The sequence below is a fragment of the Muntiacus reevesi genome, chromosome 8 (assembly GCF_963930625.1).
Source record: "Muntiacus reevesi chromosome 8, mMunRee1.1, whole genome shotgun sequence".
In the NCBI taxonomy this organism is placed as follows: domain Eukaryota; kingdom Metazoa; phylum Chordata; class Mammalia; order Artiodactyla; family Cervidae; genus Muntiacus; species Muntiacus reevesi.
The window spans coordinates 23,856,920-23,879,626 of NC_089256.1; the positions used below are offsets into that span (position 1 = coordinate 23,856,920).

At 46.0% G+C, this 22,707-nt stretch overlaps 1 protein-coding gene across 1 annotated transcript in view; it reads left to right on the forward strand.

Annotated features, from left to right (window-relative positions):
- The window catches only part of TRAPPC10 (trafficking protein particle complex subunit 10), a 73,734-nt gene extending 51,753 nt beyond the window's left edge, over positions 1-21,981 (forward strand). The window contains exons 15-23 of the mRNA XM_065942706.1: positions 482-623; positions 2,227-2,385; positions 3,205-3,434; positions 10,760-10,860; positions 12,352-12,478; positions 13,486-13,656; positions 15,868-16,045; positions 18,298-18,492; positions 18,804-21,981. Of these exons, the coding sequence (XP_065798778.1) occupies positions 482-623; positions 2,227-2,385; positions 3,205-3,434; positions 10,760-10,860; positions 12,352-12,478; positions 13,486-13,656; positions 15,868-16,045; positions 18,298-18,492; positions 18,804-19,042 (1,542 nt within the window). The 3' untranslated portion in view covers positions 19,043-21,981. The remainder of the gene's footprint in view (positions 1-481; positions 624-2,226; positions 2,386-3,204; positions 3,435-10,759; positions 10,861-12,351; positions 12,479-13,485; positions 13,657-15,867; positions 16,046-18,297; positions 18,493-18,803) is intronic.
- Positions 21,982-22,707: the final 726 nt, after the last annotated feature.

Below are 22,707 nucleotides of genomic sequence, written 5' to 3' on the forward strand. Positions count from 1 at the left end.
GATGTCAGAACAGTCAGTCTCTTCTGCCCACTCAATATGGATCTCTGCCCGCCCCCCCCCCCCCCCCCGCCCAGTGCAGCGTGTTCTGTTAGTTACTCTGAACCTGCACAGAGGCTAGGTTGGTGGAACATACCACTATTCGCCATGTGTGTTTTCAGTCTAGTCCTGGAGCAGGTCTTAAATTTCATGCTCCCTGTCTCCATTGAATACCTTTTCCAGAAGAGAATGCCACAGATAAAGTTAAATTGAGAAAGCACTGTTAGAAGCGTCAAGTCAAACTTAAGCATCACTTACTCACCCAAACCTCACTAAGAGATTCTGAGGGACCTTTTGAAGAGCCCGAATGTAGACGTGTTAGCACAGAGCAGCAGGATAAAGGGTGAAAACAGCAGTCCCTTCGGAGGCTATGGCTCAGCCTTCCCTTGAGAAGCTCCGTTGTCACAGGTGGGGATGATGGTGCCAACGCGTGTCTCGCCCATAGGCCAGGGAGCCAGGAACGTACACGCTGCGGCAGTTGTGTGCCTCGCTGGGCCCCGTGTGGTTTGTGCTTCCTCACATCTACCCGCTGGTGCAGTACGATGTGTACTCACAGGAGCCACAGCTGCTTGTGGAGCCACTGGCCGGTAAGGGGGCCGGGGTGGGCGGGGCGCTGTGCAGGTGTCTGAGGGTCCAGGGTGGGCGGGGCGCTGTGCAAGTGTCTGAGGGCCAGGGTGGGCAGGGCGCGGGACCCTGTGCAGGTGTCTGCGGGCCCGGGGTGGGTGGGGCACGGGACCCCGTGCAGGTGTCTGAGGATGGGGTGGGCGGGGCGCTGTGCAGGTGTCTGGGGTGGGCTTTGCTCCTTTACTGAAGGGAGTCACATAAGAGGAGGCTTTTTCCTGCATCACACTCTGGTCCTCTGAGACCATGTCCTCTCCAGGTGACACTGTGGGGAGCATTGTGGAGATTTTGCCTGGGAACTGTGGCTATTTTGTTCATCTGAATATTTGCTTCTCTGTAATTGCTACTTTCATGTTTACTAAACATTCTGTATCATAAAATACAAAAAATAAGAGAAAAGTTGGCTAAATCAGCTGATGTCTGCTGCAGAGAATTTAATCAGTAAATATTACAGTTTCCTACTTAGAATTCCAAAACTAAATGCTAGATTTAGTTATGACCTATGCTGTGATCAAAAGTCTTTTCCATTGAAAGTGTTGATTAACCTTGACCCCTGGCATGGCATTTGAGAATTCAGTGCTGCTGTCCTTTTTGTTAAGTTCTCAAACTAGGAGGACTTGGTATAAACGAATTATTGAAGACGACATGGCACTTCAGTAAAACACTAATGATTAAGTGTCTCAGTTAGTGGCTGGGAGCAGTGCATTTATTTGCTCATTTCTTCCATTTGTGGGAAAAAATCAAGGAAAGCTTTTTTGCTGTTTAATCTCTCCAAACTCCCCATTTTTATGCTTTTAAACTACTCCCTTGACTTCCTGGAAAGGCCCTCAGATGTGGAGCACAGAGTCTCACAGGTGACTGTTCATCAGAGAACCTTTTGTGAGAAAGGCTGGGCCGTGTGGCCGGGAGGCGCTGGCTTGCGCCTCCACCCTCCTTTGGGCCCTCACTCCCTTACCACCTCTCACCTCCCCCTCCCTGTTTCTTGTCAGCTGTTCCTCCTCCTTGTGTCTTGTCTCTTGCTTCTTCCTTCGGCCTTCCCTGGAGCCGATTCTCAGAAACCTCAGCCCATTCCCTCCCTTCCATTTCCATCCAGGAGAAAATGTAGCTGTATCTTCTGCCAAGCTGCTGTTGAACCAAAGATCTGGAAGAGGCCTGACCTGAAAAAGCCAGAGGAAAATCTGAATAGCAGCAGCACATGCGATTTCATTAGCTTTTTTCTTTAGTGTGGTTATTATCTGATTCTCTCTTAGTAACTGACAAGCAGGTACATTTTGAGACCCTCATAGACATGGTTGCCACCTCGACCCCCAGCTTTCTGAACTGAGGTGGTGATGACTTTCCCCCACGCTCACAGATTCTCTTATTCCAGGCGAGGGCCCCTCAGCTCTGCAGTCTTTGTAATTGAGATGAAAAGTGAGGGTGGACGGATGGACGCTGAGTGAATGGATGGAGTATTTAGAATGAGCAGATCTTTTCTAGCAGAGAAAACACACTGGTCTAACTTACAGTAGGCCTTCCATTGGTCATCTTGGTTGATAGCAATGCTAATTGCTGTCTTTTTCCCTTTAGATAGTCTTTTGGCTGGCATTCCTCAGAAGGTCAAGTTCACTGTCACTACTGGCCATTATACAGTAAAAAATGGGGACAGCCTCCAGCTCAGCAACATAGACGCTATGCTTATCCTGTGTCCTGAGGAGAACAGAGCCGTGATCTATTCTAACACAAGAGGTAAGGGGAGCTCACAGGTGAAGGCAGGCCTTTGGCCTTGTTGCATACCATCAGGCTCTTAAGGCACTGTTATCCGTTCATCCTCAGGTGGCATCCAAGGACCTGTCTCTTTGGAGCTCTCTCCTAGCAGTGTTCCACCTGTAGGTGAACAGTAACCCTGTCCCTAGACGTGGCATGACATTTGAGAGGATAGATGTATCCCCCCACATAGAACTGTGCAGTGCCCTGCGGCCAGGCGGTGTGGACCTTGCTACAGTCTGTGATGCAGCATTACCGCCTGGCTTGTGCTCCCTGGCGATGCCTTGGTGGCCTCCAGTCTCCTTCCACACCCCTCAACTTTCCTCTGCAAAAAAGCAAAAACAAATCAGTCTTTGAAGGCACTGGTTGGAAGCCCTAAAAAAATCCCATCTCCCACAGTCCCCAGCCTTGAGGTTGGAGACGGAAGGATTCAGCACTCTTCCTAAGTGGGAGTTGGTCTGGTGGTGGGATGGGGTGGGGCCACCTCACACTGGGACACAGGCCATCTTAGGTGGGCTGTGTGGAAGTGTCTCTTTTCTGTCTTCAGACTGAGCACAGTGACAGTTCTTTGAGCCAAGCTCGACCAGACAGCTTTCATGCAGTGCTGCTTCGTCTCAGGGGATTTTGTTCCTGATTTTCCTGTCTCCCTCCCTCTGTAATCCTTCCTGGTCACACCCTTGCAAGTGTGTACGCGCAGTAGGAGCTGGGCTGGAACTTTACTACGGGGCCGTCATCTACAAGAGGAGAAAGGAGCAAGGAAACGGAGGCACTGTGTTAAAGGTGACTTTTTCTTTTTCCTAGAAAAGGTTTCTGACGCGCTGCTCCGGGTTCAGTCATCCGACAAGGTCACCAGCATCAGTTTGCCGGCTGCACCCACGTACCACCTGATCGAATTTGAACTGGAAGTTCTCTCTTTACCTTCGGCTCCAGCAGCAGGAGGGGAGAGCACCCTGCTGGGGGTGACAGAGCCCCACGGGAAGCATAAGGACTCGCAGAAGACTGGCTACTGCATGGCTACCACGGACCACAAAGTAAGGAGGGGCTGGAGCTGTGCAGCCTATGGGGGACAGCTTCTGCCTGTCCTCCTTGATTTGAAGACGGCACATTCGAAATGACTTCTGTTGAGGGGGCAGATTTCCCAGTTCCTAACACCACAGGTTCTGGTTGGGTTTAGCGTTTATATCTGTGAATCACCCCTCCTTAGATGAGGGGTACATCTTGCAAAGACAGAGGCAAACAGGCTGTTAACTTTTCTGTCCCACCTTGGGGAAGGACAATTTACTGTAAGAGATACAGGTTTTGTTTAGTACGCAGTAGGTTTGCCTCTGTGGTCCATTTGTCCTGGTGATTAGGCTAGATGGCGTTCTGTGTCTTGGTGTGCTTCACTTTTTGTTCCCTGAAACATCACATCATACTTAGCAAGGAAGACGTGCTACCATTTTATCCTTTGATATGGGTATTTATTGATAGTTATTTGATAGATTCATAGCTTTAGTCCTAAGTCCACAGTCCCTCAGCTCACAGAACCTGCACTAGCATCATGCTTACTCTGATTTTGTCCATGTCTCGTAACACAGATATCTGTTCTGAGGGCTTTTGAACAACCCAAGGGTTGAAGTGTGTACTTGTCATCCCACGGGACTGTCTTTCTGTCATACTTTTAAAAGCTGCTGCCTGAGGGCCTAGCTTCCAAACAGCCTGAAGGTAGTTGCTGAGATCCTCCCTTTTGGGACAGTGACAGGTCTCGGCACATCCTCAGCTTGTGGAACCATTGAAAATATAATAGGCTGCTTGGGCAAGCACAGAGATAACCAAGAGCTGTGGCAAAGTGGAACATTTATCTCCTACATGAGGCCTCTCTGTCAAGACTGGGAGAGGTGCCTGCTTCATCCACTGGGTAGAAACTGACACAAAGTCAGGCAAAATAGCGGAGCAGAGGAGTATGTTCCAAAATGAAAGAGCAAGGTAAGACCTCAGCAAAAAACCTTAATGAAACAGAGATAAGTAATTCATCTGATAAAGAATTCAAAGTAATGGTCATAAATGCTCATTAAACTGGGAGGAAAATGGATGAAAATAGCAAGAACTTTAATAAAGAGAGAGAAGGCATAAAAAAGTACCAAATAAAAGTCTCAGAGCTGAAGGGTACAATAGATGAACTGAAAAATACACTAGAGGGATTCAGCAGCAAACTAGATGTCAGAAGGGAGTGGCACAATATATTAAAATGCTGGGGGGGAAAAAAAAACTTCCAACCAAGAATATGTGGCAAAGTTGTTATTCAGAATTGAAGGAAAGATAAGAGTTTTCCAGACAAGTAAAAATTAAAGGAGTTTATTACCACTAAACTAGCCATGTAAGAAATGTTAAAGAGATTTCTTTAAGATGAAAAGATACTGTTAATTATAGTAACAGAAACACAGTGGAAGGGTAATGGATTTGATAAAGGTAATGGATTAGTCACTTATAAAGCTAGTGTGAAGGGTTTTTTAAAAAGTGAAAATAGCTATGATTACAATTATTAGTTAAGAGGGATGGATACACAAGATAAAAAGATGTAAAATGTAATTATCTCAAAAGCAAACATTGGACGAGGAAGTTAAAATGTTGAGTTTTAGAATGAGATCAAACTTAAGTTGTTAATCAACTTAAAATAGACTATTATAAATATAATTTGTTATATATAAGCCTCATGATAATCACAAAGCAAAAACCTATAGTAAGTATACAAGAGATAAAGGAGTATAAACGTACCACTAAAGAAAGGCATCAAACCACAAAGGAAGTGAGCAAGGGAAGATAGGAACAAGGACGAACTTTAAAAACAGCCAGAAAAGAATTAATAACATGACAATGAGCATACACCTATCAGTGATTACTTTAAATATAAATGGGCTAAGTTCTCCACTTAGAAGACATAGTAGCGGTATGAACTAAAAACCAAGATCTGGGGCTTTGCTGGTTCCGGTGGCGAGGACTCTGCGCTCTAAATGCAGGGGCCCGGGCTTGATCCCTGGTCAGGGAGCTGGAGCCCATGTGCCACAGCTAAGAATTCCTGTGCTGCAAGTAAAACCCCACGTAACTGCAGTGGAGACCACACAGCCAAGTAAACAATAAATAAATAAAAATAAATAGTAAAAAAAAAAAAAGGCCCATCTTTAAGTTGCCTACAGGAGACTCAGTTTAGCTGTAAGGACACACAAGCTGAGAGTGAAGGGATGAAAAGAGCTGCTCCGTGCCAGTGAGAAGGAGCAGCTACACGCATATCAGACAAAGGGGACTTTAGGACTGTTAGTAAGAGACAAGGCCGGGAGTTAGGTGATGGTAAAGGGGTCAGTCCGTTCAGAAGGTACCATTTGTAAGTACTTAGGCACCCAACATAGGAGCACCTAAAATATAAAGCAAATACTAACATATTTAAACAAAGAAATAGCAATATAGTAACAGTAGGGGGCTTTAATGCTCCACTTATATAAATGGATAGATCCCTCAGACAGAAAATGAATAAGGACGCATTGGCCTTAAGCATGTTAGACTAGATGGATTTAACAGACATTTACAGAATATACCATCAAGAAACAACAAAATATACATTTTTCTGAATTACACATGAAGTATTTTCCAAGATAGAGTATATGTTGGGCTGCAACACAAGTCAGTAAACTTAATTGGATGGAAATCATATCAAGCATCTTTTCTAGCCACGGTGGTATAAAACTGGAAATTAATTACGTGAAGACAACTGCAAAATGCACACATATCTAGAGATTAAACAACGTGCTATTGAATAGCCAGTGGGTCAAAGAGGAAACCAAAAGAGAAATAAAGACCTACCTTGAGACAAATGCACATGGAAATGTAACATATCTGAATTTCTGGGTTGCATTGTAAACAGTTCTGAGAGGGAGAGTCATAGCAATACATGCTTTCCTCAAGAAATAAAGTCTCAAACAACTTTAGACCTCAGGGAACTAGAAAAAGAAGAGCAATGCCCAGATTTAATAGAAGGAAGGAAATTACAGGTGATCAGAGGAGAAACAAATGAAATAGAAACCAAAAAGACAATAGAAAAGATCAGTGAAAGTAAGAGCTTGTTCTTTGACAAGATAACATTGACCAACCTTTAGCCAGACTCACCAAGAACAAAAGAGAGAACTCAAAATCAGAAAGGAAAGAGATGTTACAGCTGACCTCACAGAAATACAGTGTTGTAAGAGACTACTATGAATGCAGAGTTCCACAGAATAGCAAGGAGAGATAAGATAGCCTTCTTCATGATCAGTGCAAAGAAATAGAGGAAAACAATAGAATGGGAAAGACCAGAGATCTCTTCAAGAAAATTAGAGATACTAAGGGAACATTTCATGCCAAGACGGGCACAAGAAAGGACAGAAACTGTATGGATGTAACAGAAGCAGAAGATATTAAGAAGAGGTGGCAAGAATACACAGGACTGTACAAAAAAGATCTTCATAACCCAGGTAACCACTCAGCTGGTGTGATCACTCACCTAGAGCCAGACATCCTGGAACACAAAGTCAAGTGGATCTTAGGAAGCATCACTATGAACAAAGCTAGTGGAGGTGATGGAATTCCTGTTGAGCTATTTCAAATCCTAAAAGATGATGGTGTGAAAGTGCTGCACTCAATATGCCAGCAAATTTGGAAAACTCAGCAGTGGCCACAGGGCTGGAAAAGGTCAGTTTTCTTCCCAATTCCAAAGGAAGACAATGCCAAAGAATGCTCAAACTACTGCACAGTTGCACCCATCTCACACACTAGCAAAGTAATGCTCAAAATTCTCCAAGCCAGGCTTCAACAGTATGTGAACTAAGAACTTCCAGATGTTCAAACTGGATTTAGAAAAGGCAGAGGAACCAGAGATCAAATTGCCAACATCTGTTGGGTCATACAACCTACCAAGACTGAATCATGATGAAATAGAAAATCTGAATGGACTGATTACTAGTAAGGAAGTTGAATCAGAAATCAGAAAACCCTCAACAAAAGTCCCAAGACCAGATGTCTTCACTGGTGATTCTACTAAACATTCAAGTACCAGTTCTCTCAACCTCTTCCCAGAAATAGAAGAGGAGGGAACTCTTCCAAACTCATTTTATGAGGCCAGCATTACCCAGATACCAAAACCAGATAAGGACACCACAAGAAAAGAAAATTACAGACCAATATCTCTGACAAACATAGGTACAAAAATCCTGCACCAAATACTAGCAAACCGAATTCAACATATGTTATGCACCATGATCAAATGGGATTATGTGATCTTGTTGATAGATACAGAAGAGGCGTATCAAAATTCAACATCCATTTATGATAAAAAATTATCAACAAAGTCAGAATAAAGGGAATGTACCTCAACATAATAAAGGCTGTATATGATGGGCCTACAGGCAATATTGTACTCAATGGTGAAAAGCTGAAAGCTCTTCTTCTGAGATTAGGAAGAAGACAGGGACACTCGCCACTTTTACTTAATATAGTATTGGAAATTAGACCAATTAGGCAAGAAAAATAAAAGTCATCCCTGTTGGAAAGGAAGAAATAAAACTCACTATTTGAAGATGACATGATATTATATATATTGAAAAATCTAAAGATTCCAACAAAAAACTATTGTTTGCTTAGTCTCAGTCGTGTCCAACTCTTTGTGACACCATAGACTGTAGCCTGCCAGGCTTCTCTGTCCATCGGGATTCTCCAGGCAAGAATACTGAAGTGGGTTGCCATGCCCTCCTCCAGAGAATCTTCCCAACCCAGGGATCAAACCCAGGTCTCCTGCATTGCGGGTGCATTCTTTACCAGCTGAGCTACCAGGAAGCCCCTTTTTATATATAGAAAAATCTAAAGATTGCAACAAAAAACTATTAGAACTAGTAAACAAATTTCATGAAGTTGCAGGATACAAAATCAATGTGCAGAAATCTGTTGCATTTCTTTACACTAATAAAGAGCTGTCAGAGACATTAAGAAAATCCTGTTTTCAATTGCATCAAAGAATAAAACACCTAGGAATAAATTTGACAAAGACAGTAAGAGACTTGTGTATTGAAACTGAAAAGACATTAATGAAAGAAATGGAAGAAGACACAAATAAATGTAAAGATATTGCATGCTTATGTGTTAGAAAAATTAACTACTGTTCAAGTGTCCATACTACCCAAGGCAATGTACAGATTCAGTGCAGCCTTTCTCAAAATTCCAATGGCAATTTTTTCACAGAAATAGAAGAAATAATCCTAAAGTTTGTGCAGAACCACAAAAGTCCCCAAATAGCAAAAGCAGTCTTGAGAAAGAGGTACAAAGCTGGGAATAACATGCTCTCTGATTTCAAATTACATTACCAAGCTATAGTAATTCACAGTGTTTATGATACTGGCATGAAAATAGACATATAGATCAGTGGAACAGAATAGAGAGCCTTTTAATAAATCTTTGCATATATGGTCAATTAATTTATAATAAAGGATACAAGAATATATGTTGGAGAAAGGACATTCAGTAAAAAATGTTGGTAAAACTGGAGAGCCACATGCAAAGGAATGAAACTGGAGTTTACACTGTACACAAAAATGAACTCAGAATGAATTAAAGACTTGAAAGTAAGGCCTGAAACAGTAAAACTCCTGGAAGAAAGCACAGGTAGTAGGTTCTTGACATAGGCCTCGGTGATGATTTTTTCAATCTGACACCAAAAGCAGTAAAAGCAAAACTAAACAAATGGGGCTCCATCAAACTTAAGACGCCTCTACCCAGCAAAGAAACTGTCAGTGAGGTGAAAGGCTGAGTGGAGGACACTATTCCTAGATCATATATGTGATAAGTGTCTGTATATAAAGAACTCATACAACTTAATAGCAAAAAAAAAAAAAAAATCCCAGTTTTAAAATGGGCAGAAGATCTGAACAGACATTTTTCCAAAGAAGACATACAGAAGGCCAACAAATTCATGAAGGAAATGCTCAACATCTCTGATCATCAGGAAAGTTTAATCAAAGCCACAATGAGATCACGTCTTACACCTGTCGGAAGGGCTGTTCTCAGGAAGACAACAGATAGCAAGTGTTGGCGGAAAGGTACCCCTCCTGTATTATTGGTGGGGGATATAAAGTGGTACAGCCCCTGTAGAAAACAGTGTGGAAATTCCTCAAAAAATTAAAAATTGATCTGCCATACAATCTTGCAATTCTACTCCTTGGTATTCTTCTGAAGACAACAGAAACACTAACTCAAAAAGATATCTACACCCCCATATTCATTGCAGCATTGCTAATAGTAGCCAAGATATGGAAGCAAACTAAAGTGCCCACTAATGAATGAATTAAAGATGAACGCACACACACAGCAATATCATTCAGCCATAAAGAAGAATGAAGTCTCACCATTTGTGACAGCATGGGTGGAGGATGGATCTAGGGCATTCTGCTGAGTGAAATAAGTCAGAGAAAGACATACACTACATGATCTAACTTATATGTGGAATCTGGAAAATAAAAATAAAGACAAGCTCATAGATGGAGAGTAGGTTGGTGGCTTCATGAGGTATGGAGAAGGGATTGAGAAAAAGGGGTGAATTTTTTTTGTTACTTGTGCAAAAAGAAGGATATACACAAAAGCAGTAAGATAAAAGGCTAATAAATGCAGTCATTTCAAAAGGATTATGGCATCAAATATCAGACAGGGCAGCACCTGAAGAGTAATGTTTTAATTTTCAGTCCTTGGAATTTCTTCCCTCCTTACCTGATACAGAGTTCAGGAAGCAGAGACGAGACATATATATCAGTATGTGCACACTCTTTACTCAGTATATGCATTTATTCCGTGAGGAAAATAAATAGAAGTTTGAGACCTGGTTTCTGCCCTTAAGAACATTAGTAGTTTGGTCTCCATGATGTCCTCAGATTGATTGGTTTTCAGTTATGTGGTCAGTGTCAAGTGGATTAAGAGTTCGGACAATTCGTTTAATTTTATAATAGTTAATGCTTGATTAGCATCATCTGCACATGTGTGACTAAAAGCACTTTGTCATAACCTCCTGCATGTTAACGCATTTAGTGTTGTGGCCACGTGTATGTGAGAATAGTGTGTGTATGTTTGGGGGGGTGGTGTCTGCACTTTCAGCTGCGGTGTCTGCTTGGGAGCCATTGAAACTGCCGGTGACTCACTTTTCTCTCCTTCCTTTGTGGTGTGTTCAGTGGGGTTTCTCTTTCTGAATAAGGAATGGTAAGCACATTAAATGTCTAGGAAATTGGCAGCCACCACAGTTCTGGATGGCTGGGGTGGCAGTGGCTGTCCCTGTGACAGGTGGTCTGAAGACCTGTTCCCTGTTTCTCCTCAGGTGTCCATCGATTGCCCATGGTCCATCTACTCCACCGTCATCGCGCTCACGTTCAGCGTGCCCTTCAGGACCACGCACTCCCTGCTGTCAGCCGGGACACGGTAAAGGACTGTGGCCTTGCTCCTTTCCCAGTCTCCCCCACACGCAGGCCCTGTTGCTCAGAGCTTGACTTTGGTGACACTGACCGTGTTTTATCACAGCCATAGTGCTGCGGTCCACCTGTCAGATTCACAGTCATTCCCTGGATCCTAAGTGCCCAGGCCCTATTCAGGTTTCCCCAGCTGTCTCAGGAGTGAGTTTGCACAGCTGGTTTGTAGGATGTGGGATCCAGACCAAGTCCCCTCTGTTTCTGAGATCCCTTTTTATCCCTCCTTCCCTGTTTTCAAGACACTGGCCCATCGACAGACCTGGGTCAGCTGCCATCCTGGATTCCACTGATCACATCATCATGGGTTTATGTAACTAGTTCCCTGTCAGCTGCCATCTCTTACCTCAAAGGTGGGGTTTTCAACTTCAGCTCTTCTGATGCTCCCTTAGTTAACCCCACGTGGTGGGTGTTTGGCAGCATCCCTGGCTCCCCCACTTTTTGCCAGGGGCACTCCTCACCCTCCCCACCCCCAGTGTGAGAACCATAGATGTCTCCAGACATTGCCCCCGGTTAAGAGGCGCTGCTTTGGAGGCTTGACCGGGTTCAGATTCAGTGTCTGAACAAGGAAGTCTGCGGGTGTCGTCCCGCACTTCGTCTGTCTGGGCATCGGGAGACGCAGTGTCTGGTGCTTGGAAACACCAGCAGTGGACTTTTCAGGTGGTGCCAGTGTAGGGGACCCAGGCTTCATCGTGGTCTGGGAAGATCCCACATGCCATGAAGCAGCTCAGCCTGTGCGCCACCAGCACTGAGCCCGTGCTCTGGAGCCGGGGAACCACAACTGCTGAGTGCACGTGCCCTAAAGCCCGTGCTCTGCGGCAAGAGAAGCCCGCGCACCGCAGCTGGAGAGAGTGGCCCCTGATCTCCACAACTCGAGAAAGCCTGAACAAAGCACTGAAGACCCAGTGTGGCCAAGAATTAATTAGGAAAAAACGAACAAAAAAACACCAACAGTTCTACAGATATTAATGATTCAACAATTCTGTAGATATTAATGGTTAAAAACACCAATGACTCTACAGAGAATCTGAGTTGTTGGCGTTTGAGACTGATTTTTCAATATTTCTCTTACATGTAACAGAAATTCAAGTTAACTCTACTTACCTAGTTGAGTTTGCTATAGTTATGCTTCTGTTTTATGCTTTGGTTTCTTGGCATAAGGCATGTGGGATCGTAGCCTTCCCCTCCCCCCGCCCCCCCCCACCCCAGCATTAGAAGGTGGAGTCTTAACCACTGGACCACCAGGAAAGTGCCCCAGTGTCTTCTTAACACAGGTAAAGTGCATTTAATGAAGTTCTCAGGCTGATTCATGTCAATGTATGGCAAAACCACTACATTATTGTAAAGTAATCAGCCTCCGATTAAAGTAAATAAATTAAAGGAAAAAAAAAACATGCAGAAAAAAAAATAAAGTTCTCAAACATCAAGATCTTGCTTTCTTCTTTAGGAAGTACATTCAAGTATGTGTCCAGAATTTGTCAGAACTTGACTTTCAACTGTCAGATAGTCGTCTTGTAGACACCCATGATAGTACTGACCTGCGACTAATACCGCTAAACACGGAATCTGAACAGGTAAGCTCTCAGCAGAATGCAGAGTGAGAATAAGAGTGTGCTGGCGTTGATGGAGCTGACCATGTGCAGGGAAGAGCCACGCAGGTGGTAGTGGGACGCGCCCACCCAGGAGGAGCACCCTGACATGCACGCTCAGGGTTCTCTGTGGGCCAAGGGGCACATCGCACAGAGTAGGAAACAGATTGTGTTTTTAGAAAAATTAAATCTTCCGCTTGTCCGACTCCACGCACAGATTTACTCTAAGCTCTTCCTCGAGTCTCATGCTGATGCATGGATGCCATCGCCCCAGCAACAGTGACTGCTGCGTCCTGCCCACAGTCACAGGCTGCCTTGCCCAGTGATGGGCTCTTGGGTGTCAGGGTAGCTTCGTAAAGGAGTCATGTTCGTGTTCATGCTGCCTGGCTGAATCCCGGCCCCGCCTTTCTGTTCATTTGTTGTGTATGTTTTTAGACAGTCAGTGCTGAGTGTTTAGAAGATCAAAGGTTTTCTTAAGATTTTCTTATCTGATGTCTAGCATTTTCAAAGGGCTTTTCCCCACATTTGGCCCACTTCAGTGCTTCCTGAGTCTGTCCACACTTACAGATGTGGACTTGATGCCAGAGGTGGCTCCAGTTCTTTTCCCCACTTCACTTAGTCTAGATCATAGCAATTGTCATGGTGTAAAGGTGTCCCTGTAATTGTTTGATGACGTTTCCCACTTTGGAAACGTATGGGATACTGTGTACCAAGAGATATTCTTTACCCCTGTGCTGTCAAGCATATGGAATCATAAGAAATCAAACCCTTTGACTAGTTCCGGACAGTCTGGGGGCAGGGCCTCGGGAGGTGCTGGGAGGCAGGGCTGCAGCAGCACACCAGGTGTGTCAGGAAGCAGGCCTGGGGACAGCCTTCCCACTTCCTCCCCCTGGCCTGGTGGGGCACACACACCCTTGCCCTGACGTCTGCAGAGTGTGTGTACCTGCGTGTGCATGTGTGCGTGCGCACAGTGACAGCCGACTCTCTTGCAGTGCATCCACAGCAGGCAGGCCGTGTTCTTTGTCTGGGAGCTGAAGTGGACACAGGAGCCTCCCCCGTCTCTGCACTGCCGCTTCTCCATCGGGTTCTCCCCAGCTTCCGAAGAACAGCTGTCTATCTCCTTAAAGCCCTATACCTACGAATTTCAAGTGGAAAATTTTTTTGTACGTATTGCCTAGTTTTTTTGGTGGGGTTCTGGGGTGGAAACATGGAAGGTGATGTCATATTCTTTACCTTCTAAAAATCAGACAGACAAAATCTTCCAATATAATGAAGCAACCTGTCATGGAAAAGAGCCAGCACTCGGGGCATGGGGGCAGCGGCCAGCTGTGGTTAGAGCCCTGGTCCTCTCAGGTGGCGTGTCTGCCCCTGGGGCCCTCCTGCACGACCCCCACTGAGCGTGACATCTCCAGAGAAAGGACTCCAGCCTCTCCTCCCTGTTGTCTCCCTTAGTTTTTTAAAAGAAAGCAGGTTTTCTTTAACCTGCACGTTAGGTGTGGAGCTAAAAGCAGCCCGGAGTTAGGTGAGTCAGGGCCGTTGCGTGATGTTTGTTTAGTGAGATGATTGGGTTTGGCGTTAGGTAACCAGAATGTGGGTACACAACTTTGTGGTGTTTTCTTCTCTTAATGACGGAGATTGTCAAGCAACCCTTTGTTCAAGAAGGTGTTTGTGCGCATAGTTCTTGATATTAGCAGTTTTTTTAATACCTCCTTCTGACCAAAAGACTATCTAAACCCACCTGTTTTCTTGAGTGTTCGTATTGGCCTTAGAATTAAACATAGCCACTAGCGTAGTTCATCATTTTGTTGGGACAAGCAGATGCCCCTTTGATGTGGTGATAGCTGTTGAGCATTAGATTATTCACATGGTGAAGAGTCTGCAGAAACTTAATGTGGTTTGCTTACTGCCAGTGACGATGAACTCATTAGCAGATTCCACCGGTACTTTTTTGCCTTTTTTGCTTCCTTTTCAAATTGAGCATAGGAAGAATTTTCCCTTAGAACTGTACAAGCTTAGTAAAAAAGCCAGAGAAAAATACCTGGTGGATTGCTCTCTTCAAAACTGAGAATTTCTTCTTCAAAACTCAGAATTCAAATTTCTGAGAATCAGAAATACGGAATTATTATTTTCTTTTTTTAAAGTTTCATTTCTGTACCATGAAGTTCCCTGGTGGTACAGATGGTAAACAGTCTACCTGCAATGTGGGAGATCTGGGTTTGAGCCCTGGGTCAGGAAGACCCTCTGGAGAAGGAAATGGCAACCCACTCTAGTGTTCTTGCCTGGGCCATACTGTGGATGGAGAAGCCTGGCAGGCTACAGTCCATGAAGTCACAAAGAGTCAGACCCGACTGAGTGACTAGCACTTTCACTTTCACCATGAAGTTCACCATTTGGGGTGTTCGCTTCACTGAAGTTAGTATATTGAAAGAGCTGGGCCACCAGCACCACGATCGTATTCATTCTTCCGAGAAGAAAGTCTGTGCCCATTCACACTCCCCCCTCCTCCTCTTCTCAGCCCTGAGCTACCCCGCTCTAGAGCAGGGTGCCTGAGCCTCACCTGTGCAAAGATAGTCACATTCAATGTGATCTTCTCGAGACTTGACTGTTTTCACGTGATATGATGTTTCCAGTGCTCGTTCATTTTGGAGAGTGTGTCAGGACCCCATTCTTTGTTACGGCTGGGCTCCAGCTATGGGCTTCCTAGGCCGGGCCTCTTCCCCCTGCCCCGCTGGTGTGGCCATTCTCTCATGTGGCAGTGGGGCTGCCAGCACGTGGAGGGCAGGCTCTTGTCCCCTGTGTAGGTTTGGGGCCTTTGTCCTGGGAGGTGGGCAAGGGTGAGTAGGTGTGACTGTCAGGTAGGAAGGTCACAGAGAAGGGAACATCATGGAGAATGTTGAGGATGGACTTAATATGGGGTAGTTCCAAGGAACTCTGTTCATTTTACTGGTTGTGGTAATGGCGTTGTGTCTTTTAGTGATGCATCTGAACTGTCCAGGGTGACATGGCAGGTCTGGAACCTGCTTTACAGTAGCCCTGGCAGATACGTCAGTGTGTTTTGGTGGGGAGAAGAGGCTCATGAAGCACGATGCTGGCCCGGGACCTGGTGACAGGCCTGTGCGGAGTCACCGGGCCAACCTCCCTCCTCCTGAGAGGCTTGACCATGTTCACATTAGGAAGATTTTAAGGCTCTTGGGGTGGGACTTCCTGAGGACAGGTCTCCACAGGGAATCAGTCAGTCAGAGGGAGCGAATGCACAGCTGCTCCTCTGGTCCATTCTCAAAATTTCAAGTCTGCAGGCAGCACCGTGACGGCCTCAGAGAGCCGTTGTTCAGATTGTTGACTGTCTCCTCTGCCCTCTCTCCTTTCTGGGCCAGACCTTGTACAACGTGAGAGCGGAGATATCCCCGCCTCCGGGCATGGAGCACTGTAGGACGGGCTCACTCTGCTCCCTGGACGTGTCCATCACGCGGCTCTCGGACCTCCTAGAGGTGGATAAGGATGAAGCTCTGACGGAATCTGACGAGTATTTTTCAACAAAGCTGATGTATGAAGGTGGGTCCGGAGGCTTCATTCCTTTGACTTGTGTTCGGCCTTGTCATTGACAACGTGCAGTGCCCCTCATCTGAAGAGAGAAATTCTAGAATTGAAAGAGCATGTTTGAATGTCCCAGTGTACGATGTGGTCCTGGACTCACAGGGTGTGGAACCTGGTTCCTGCAGAGCTGTTGCTCTGAGAGGTGTTGGAGCAGCTGTGGGCTCGGGGCTGAGCGCGCAGCGGTGCCTGGAGCTGCTCTGTCCCCTGCCTGTGAGGCAGGGCCCCCCTCGCTTAGCAGGCCGGGTGTCCTGTGCTCATCTCCCACCCTCTCCCTCCAGCCTCCTTTCACCCCTTTTACTCCTCCCCGCCTCCCAGACGCCCCTCTACAGCCCTCCTCCTCGGGGGCCTGGGCTGCTGCTGTAGGATTCTCAGGTTTTGGTGTCAGGCCCTTTATGCTCTAAAAATGGTTAGGGAGGCAAGTCTTCATTTACTTCCTTTAAGATATTAGAAGAGCCATTACATGATAGTACTCCTGAGAAAGAACTTTTTTCCAAAACAATAAACACAGCAAGAAGAACGATGTTTTGCTGTCTTCACATCTCTTCAGTGTCTGCCTCCCGGAAGGTGCCTGAGTTTTTCCCATGTGCTGCGTTCAGTCTGGTGGAGGACATGGGAGCCTCCTGTCCCGAGTAGATTCGTAGTTGGTAAAGGAGGACTCTTGTTACAGCCTTCAGAGGACTGGGCCACTCCTCTGACCTTCCACCGATGCTTGACACAGGCCGGTTTCTCACAGGCCAGCTGCGGCTGGACTCTGAGATGTGTGAGCAGCTCATTTGGTGCTTTCCCCTGTCCTGCATGTGGAAAGGCTCTCAGTCGGGCGCTGTTCCTCCCCTCACACCTCGGGCATTTGTGAAACATGGTTGCTGACTTGTGCGGATCCTCTGCACGTCGGCCCTTCTTGCTGTTGACAGTCGCGCGTTCACACTGGTTCTGGGCTTATCACGGCACTCTGAGTTGGGACACTCCCACGCTCACAGTGGCAAATGCATGTTTCTCACGATGCTGAGTTTTGGTCAGTTTCGAACTGTACTACGGGCAGCCTCTTCCACGCACCAGGCTTGTGCCATTGATTTTTAAGAAGGCCTCTGCCAAATTCCTGAGACTGAGGAGCTCGCTGCTGAGGGCTGCCAGCCGAGTGCCCGGTGACCTGTGCTGGGCCTGGGCCTGTGTCCCCTGGCACAGGAGGCAGGGTGGTGGGTGCACGGACCTCTCACTACTGTTTTGCAACTTCTTGTTGAGTGTATGATCATCTCAGAATTAATGTTAAAAAAAAGCCATGTACGAAATGGTTGAATGAATTAGATTTTGACTGTTCCGTGAAGAACATCCTTACTGGAAGCAGCAGTTTTCCCCCTTGAGTTTATAGTGGTGAAGAACATGGGGCCTCTACTCCGAGTGCCAGTGGGGCCCCGGCTAACACTCAGGCCTGTGGGTTTCCCACCAGAGGGCATGCCAGCACAGTGAGGACGGGACACGTGCCCTCATGGGTGCCCTGAGGACCAGCTCCTAGAGCCGCTGCTCCAGTGTGTCCCTCCCGGATGTCGCTTTGGCCTCTGCACATCCTCAAAGCTCCCGCGGCCTCAGCGGCAGGAAGCTCGCCCTGCTGCCCCTCCTTCCTTGTCGGCCTTTGCTGAGCTGACGAGGATCCTGCCCTACATGCCCGTGGGTGACTGCTCAGTCCAGCGTTTGACTCGCACTGAGTTACATCACAGTCACAGTCTCACAGCGACCCTAGCAGCGCCTGCCGTGTGTGCAGCCTCCCCGTGGTTCCCGAAGAGGAGCTCCGTGCTTCACATGTACCTTTTCTTCCCCAACCATTGGGGCTGATGTGAGCGGCAGTGCTGGGATCAGATGCACTGGTCAGTACCAAGTGTGACAGAGGAGTCAGCGCCCAACCCCATCCTCACTCCTGATGACGCCTCTACGGTGCTGGTGGGAGGTTACACCGCATTTTCAAGGGGGTTTCAAGGCAGCATTGACTCTGCTCCCTCACGAATGTGAGGAGAAAGAAGCCATCTTCCCCCGTATAGCCAGCCTGTACCTTCCTTTCTCAGAGGTGTTCTTTGAGATGCAGCTCCAGGGCACCAAGCTATGGGACAGACCCCCACTTCTGGACTTCACTCTGGAGCGTGGACTGGCTGCCTCTTCCTTTGGTGTGAACCCTGGAGGCCCTTTCCGGGTAAACACGCTGCTTTCCATCTTTGTTTCAGTTGTAGACAACAGCAGCAACTGGGCAGTGTGCGGGAAGAGCTCTGGAGTCATCTCCATGCCCGTGACGGCTCAGGCCACGCACCGTGTCCACATGGAGGTGATGCCGCTCTTTGCGGGCTACCTGCCGCTCCCCGACGTCAGGCTATTCAAGTACCTCCCCCACCACTCTGCACAGTCCTCACAGCTGGATGCGGGTAGGGACCCTGTTTGGTAATGGATGCAGCATGCCCTCGGTGCAGGGTGTGTGGCAGCTCCATGCTGTTCAACAGCCCCACACTCGGAACGCGGGTGCTCGAATGCCAAATACTTGGTCAGGGTCACTTGTCCTGGGCCCCTGCTCCTGAGGGTGATCCACCCAGGACCTGTGTACTGGGATCTCACCAAAGGCGTGGTGGCTTTTGACATCCTTGTGCCTTGAAGGGCAGCTTGGGAGGCGGGTAGCTCCCCAGGGTGGGGAGAGGCCACTGCACAGCAGCCTCTGTCTCACTTACTGTTCGTTTTGCAGATAGCTGGATAGAAAATGACAGCCTCTCGGTGGACAAGCACGTGGACGACCAGCTGGACAGCGGCAGTGTCAAGAGCAGGGGCAGTGTGCACTCGGCTGCCAGCAGCGAGCATAAAGGCCTGCCCATGCCCCGGCTCCGAGCACTGCCCCCCGGCCAGGCCTTCAACTCGAGCGCGGGCACGCAGGTCCTGGTCATCCCCAGCAAAGACGACCACGTTCTCGAAGTCAGCGTCACATGACGCACAGGGCTCACAGTCCCCGGGCCGGGTGTGTGTGCGCTGGAAGGACCCTGACTCGATGGTAGCCTTCTTGCTCTACCTGCCTTGTGTGACTCTGCCTGGCCGTGGGAGCGTCAGAGAAGTCCCCGTGCTCATCTGGTGGTTTCCTGTCACCCGGGGTGTCAGAGGCCACTGACTTTCTCACCCCTGCCCCGTGATGTCCTCCAGGTTTGCCCAGAGCCCTGCCCCCTCCCTCCTCCTCCCTGCTCCCTGAAGAGCTTTCTAGAGCCCACTCGCCTGAGCAGCCTGTCATCTGCCTGAAGCCCAGGTGTCTTTCAGATGGACACACACAGGCCCTGTGGGCTTCTCAGTGACACGTATGCCTTTCTGGCTGCTCAGTTTCTGGACCAGGTGGGCTTGTATGTCTCCTCAGGAGGAAAGCACAGCCCTTTACCCCAGATCATCTGGTTGTGCTTTCCTAGAATAACTCCCTTTCTAGGCAGGGGGATTGGGGGTGAGGAGGGAATAAAACCCCTTCTGTGCCTTGGGACATCAGACTGGGAGGGCCTGGAGCATCCGACAGCTGGAGCCATTTTAAAGGTACTTAAAGACTAGACCAGGGCATAAGAAACAACTCGGCACTGAAATAATTTAGGAATAAATGTTTCTGGAACCCTTTCCCCCATGTGGATTAGGTATCATAGGCACTTGGAATTAAATATATATTTATTTTAATTATCCTTTTATATGTGGGGGTTAATATGTTGTGTTTTTCTCTCACCTTTCAAGTCTACATGTAATTGTTACTGTATAATCAGTATTTTTCTTTTGCACCTTAAGTCTCAGAAATTAAGAGGTTCCATTTAAATGACGATTAGAGGGGTCTTCTCAGCATATTTCTAGTCTGGTTGTATGAGGGCGAGAGTCTTGGACTGTTACTCTCTGCTGCCTACTACTTGGCAGTCATACCATACAAATGGGTTAATTTGCTTTAGGTTGTACATTTAATTGTACATATGGTTGATTTATTATTTTTAAAAATACATACTAACTGATGTTTATGTATAAGTTGCACCAAAAATCAAGGACAAAATAAATGTGTGTTTGTTTTTATTGGTGTGAAAGTCACAGCTTGTAAATAAGTGTTGTATGTATTAAACCTTTTCCAGCTCTCCAAAGCGATGTATTTTTGTACATATGAAATAGAGAACTCTTAATTCATTGGGAAAGTGTGCTTGGAATTGAACCTGACCAGATTAATGCAAGTGAGTGTAGTCGGTCCAGCAGAGGGTGGGACCTCATGAATAACCTCAGAGGTGTGAGCCTTAGAGAAAAAGGAGGCTTCTGCAGCCACCGCTGTCCCTGGTTGTCACCTCCTGGTGGCCTGGGGGCTAGAAGGCACAGGGCAAAATGAACAGAGAGCAGAGCATCACAGTCTCTTTAGTATATGGTCTTCTGGCTTGTTTAACAAATGAAGGTGGTGATCCTTGCTCCCCTGGTTTTCATTTATAGAAACTGGAGAAATGTACAAAGAAGATAAATACCGGTACATTTAATTAAATTTTTCAGAAATTTACCTTCCGTATGTGCAGTTTAAAGCTAATAAACTAAGCAAATTAGAAGTTCAGAATCTAATGGTAGTTTACAGTTTCTAACATGAGTTTGTTTTATTGTAAAAATCGATGATTACCCTACAGATCCGTCAAGCCCAGTGAATGAAGAGATCTTTGAGATTTTATTGTGTTGAAAAAGCTTCTCACCCATCTGCATGGTGAGCCTTGAGTCCAGGACGGCACCCTCCTCCATGAGTGACCTTCCGGAGGGGGATGTGGGTCTGTGCTTCCTGATACCCAGTTGACTTTTGCACTGGGTTCTGATTCCACTATGAAATTCTCTAATTACACACATATTCAGAAGGGAAAAAATGAAGTGGAAGTACAAAATATTCATGGTGGTTTCTTATGTCTGAAAATTGAATGACATGAAATTTATCACAGGTTTATATTTTTCCTCATTGATTACCCAGAAGATCTTTTGCAGTCTAAATTACACGGGTACCTCTGTTGTTATTTTTTTAACATAAATGAAGAATGTCACCTAAAACTTTTTTTTTAGTCTAAAAGGCTGTAACTGAATTTTTGTTGTGTTTAAAATAAGGTTTATGTGTTTGAGACAAGCTGGTTTTGTAGGTAAAAATGTAAAGCCAGGTATCAAATGTGCATCCTAAGAAACAGTATGCAGCCATTTTACAGATATCTGTGGAAGATGTAAATATTAGCAAGTGGAAAAGAAAATAAGTTATAATTTTGGTGAATTTCATAGGGTCTCCTATGACTGGAAAAATTATAACTCTTGTTTTAATGTGGAAATTCTTGTATTTAATCTGAAAATGACTTCTACCTGCAACTCCATCAGCTCAGCCTCTCATGGACTGGGTTCCTATACTGGTCTTAGGTGATGGGGCTGGGTATCCCAGAGTTGGCAGAGAAAAGACACACAGGCTTCTAGTCAATTCTGTAGTGTTTAAAATAAAACTGAGTTACAAAATGAAGTTAAACACTCCAGGTGTGTATATGAAATGAAAACTTGTACTACTTTTTATAAAACAACAAACTAACCTGATCTAAATGTTTTATTGTCAACTGTAATCTTTAAAAGAAATCCTATGTGATTTTAAAATTTGATTTTTCATGAAAATGCCCCTTTCTCTAAATGTATTCACCCTGTGCACCAGGCTGTAAGACCTGAGTGTGGTCAAGATGGTTTGCTGGCGCTCAGCGGCTGGAAAAGGTGACAAGTTGGTGACTTTGATACTGCAGGTATTAACTCCATTTTCATAGTTTACTATGAAAGTCATTTTTCACATTATTCTGTAATATATTGTTAGACTAAAGCCATTGTATTAAGACTGTTTAAAATGTAAGCATTATAATTCTGAAAATACACATTTTAAGAAGAAACCTGCTGTTTTGGACTTCATTCTTATCCTGTGGTGTGTGAAAATTGAGTGTGTAAAAAAAAAGAGAATATTCTTGTCTTCTTTCCCTAATCCTTGTTCCTGACTACTAAACATTAATTATTTTGGGGGTAGCATTAGGGGTCCTTTCTCACAACTTACTGCCCAATTGTTGTTTGGTTGCTAACTCGTTTCTGACTCTTGCGACCCCGTGGACTGGATAACCTGACAGGCCCCTCAGTCCATGGGATTTTTCAGGCAGGAATACTGGGGTAGGTTACCATTTCCTCCTCTAGGAGATCTTCCCGACTCAGGGATGGAATCTGTGTCTGCTGCAGTGGCAGGTAGAGTCTTTACTGCTGAGCCACCAGGGAAGCCCCTTACTGCCCAATAGCACACTGGAAGTAAGACATCTGAGTCTAGAGAGTTTTTGAGGTTTTTTTGTAGACATATGTGCCATCCTACAGTTTGACTTCTTAGACTACAAGGACATCAATGCAGTCAATCCTAAAGGAAAACAATCCTGAATATTCATTGGAAGGACTGATGCTGAAGCTGAAGCTCCAGTGTTTTGGCCTCCTTTTGCGAAGAGCTGACTCATGGAAAAGACCCTGATGCTGGGAAAGGTTGAGGGCAGGAGGAGAAGGCGTGGTGGAGGAAGAGACCATTAGATAGCATCACCAACTCAGTGGACATGACTTTGAGCAATTTCTGGGAGATGGTGGAGGAC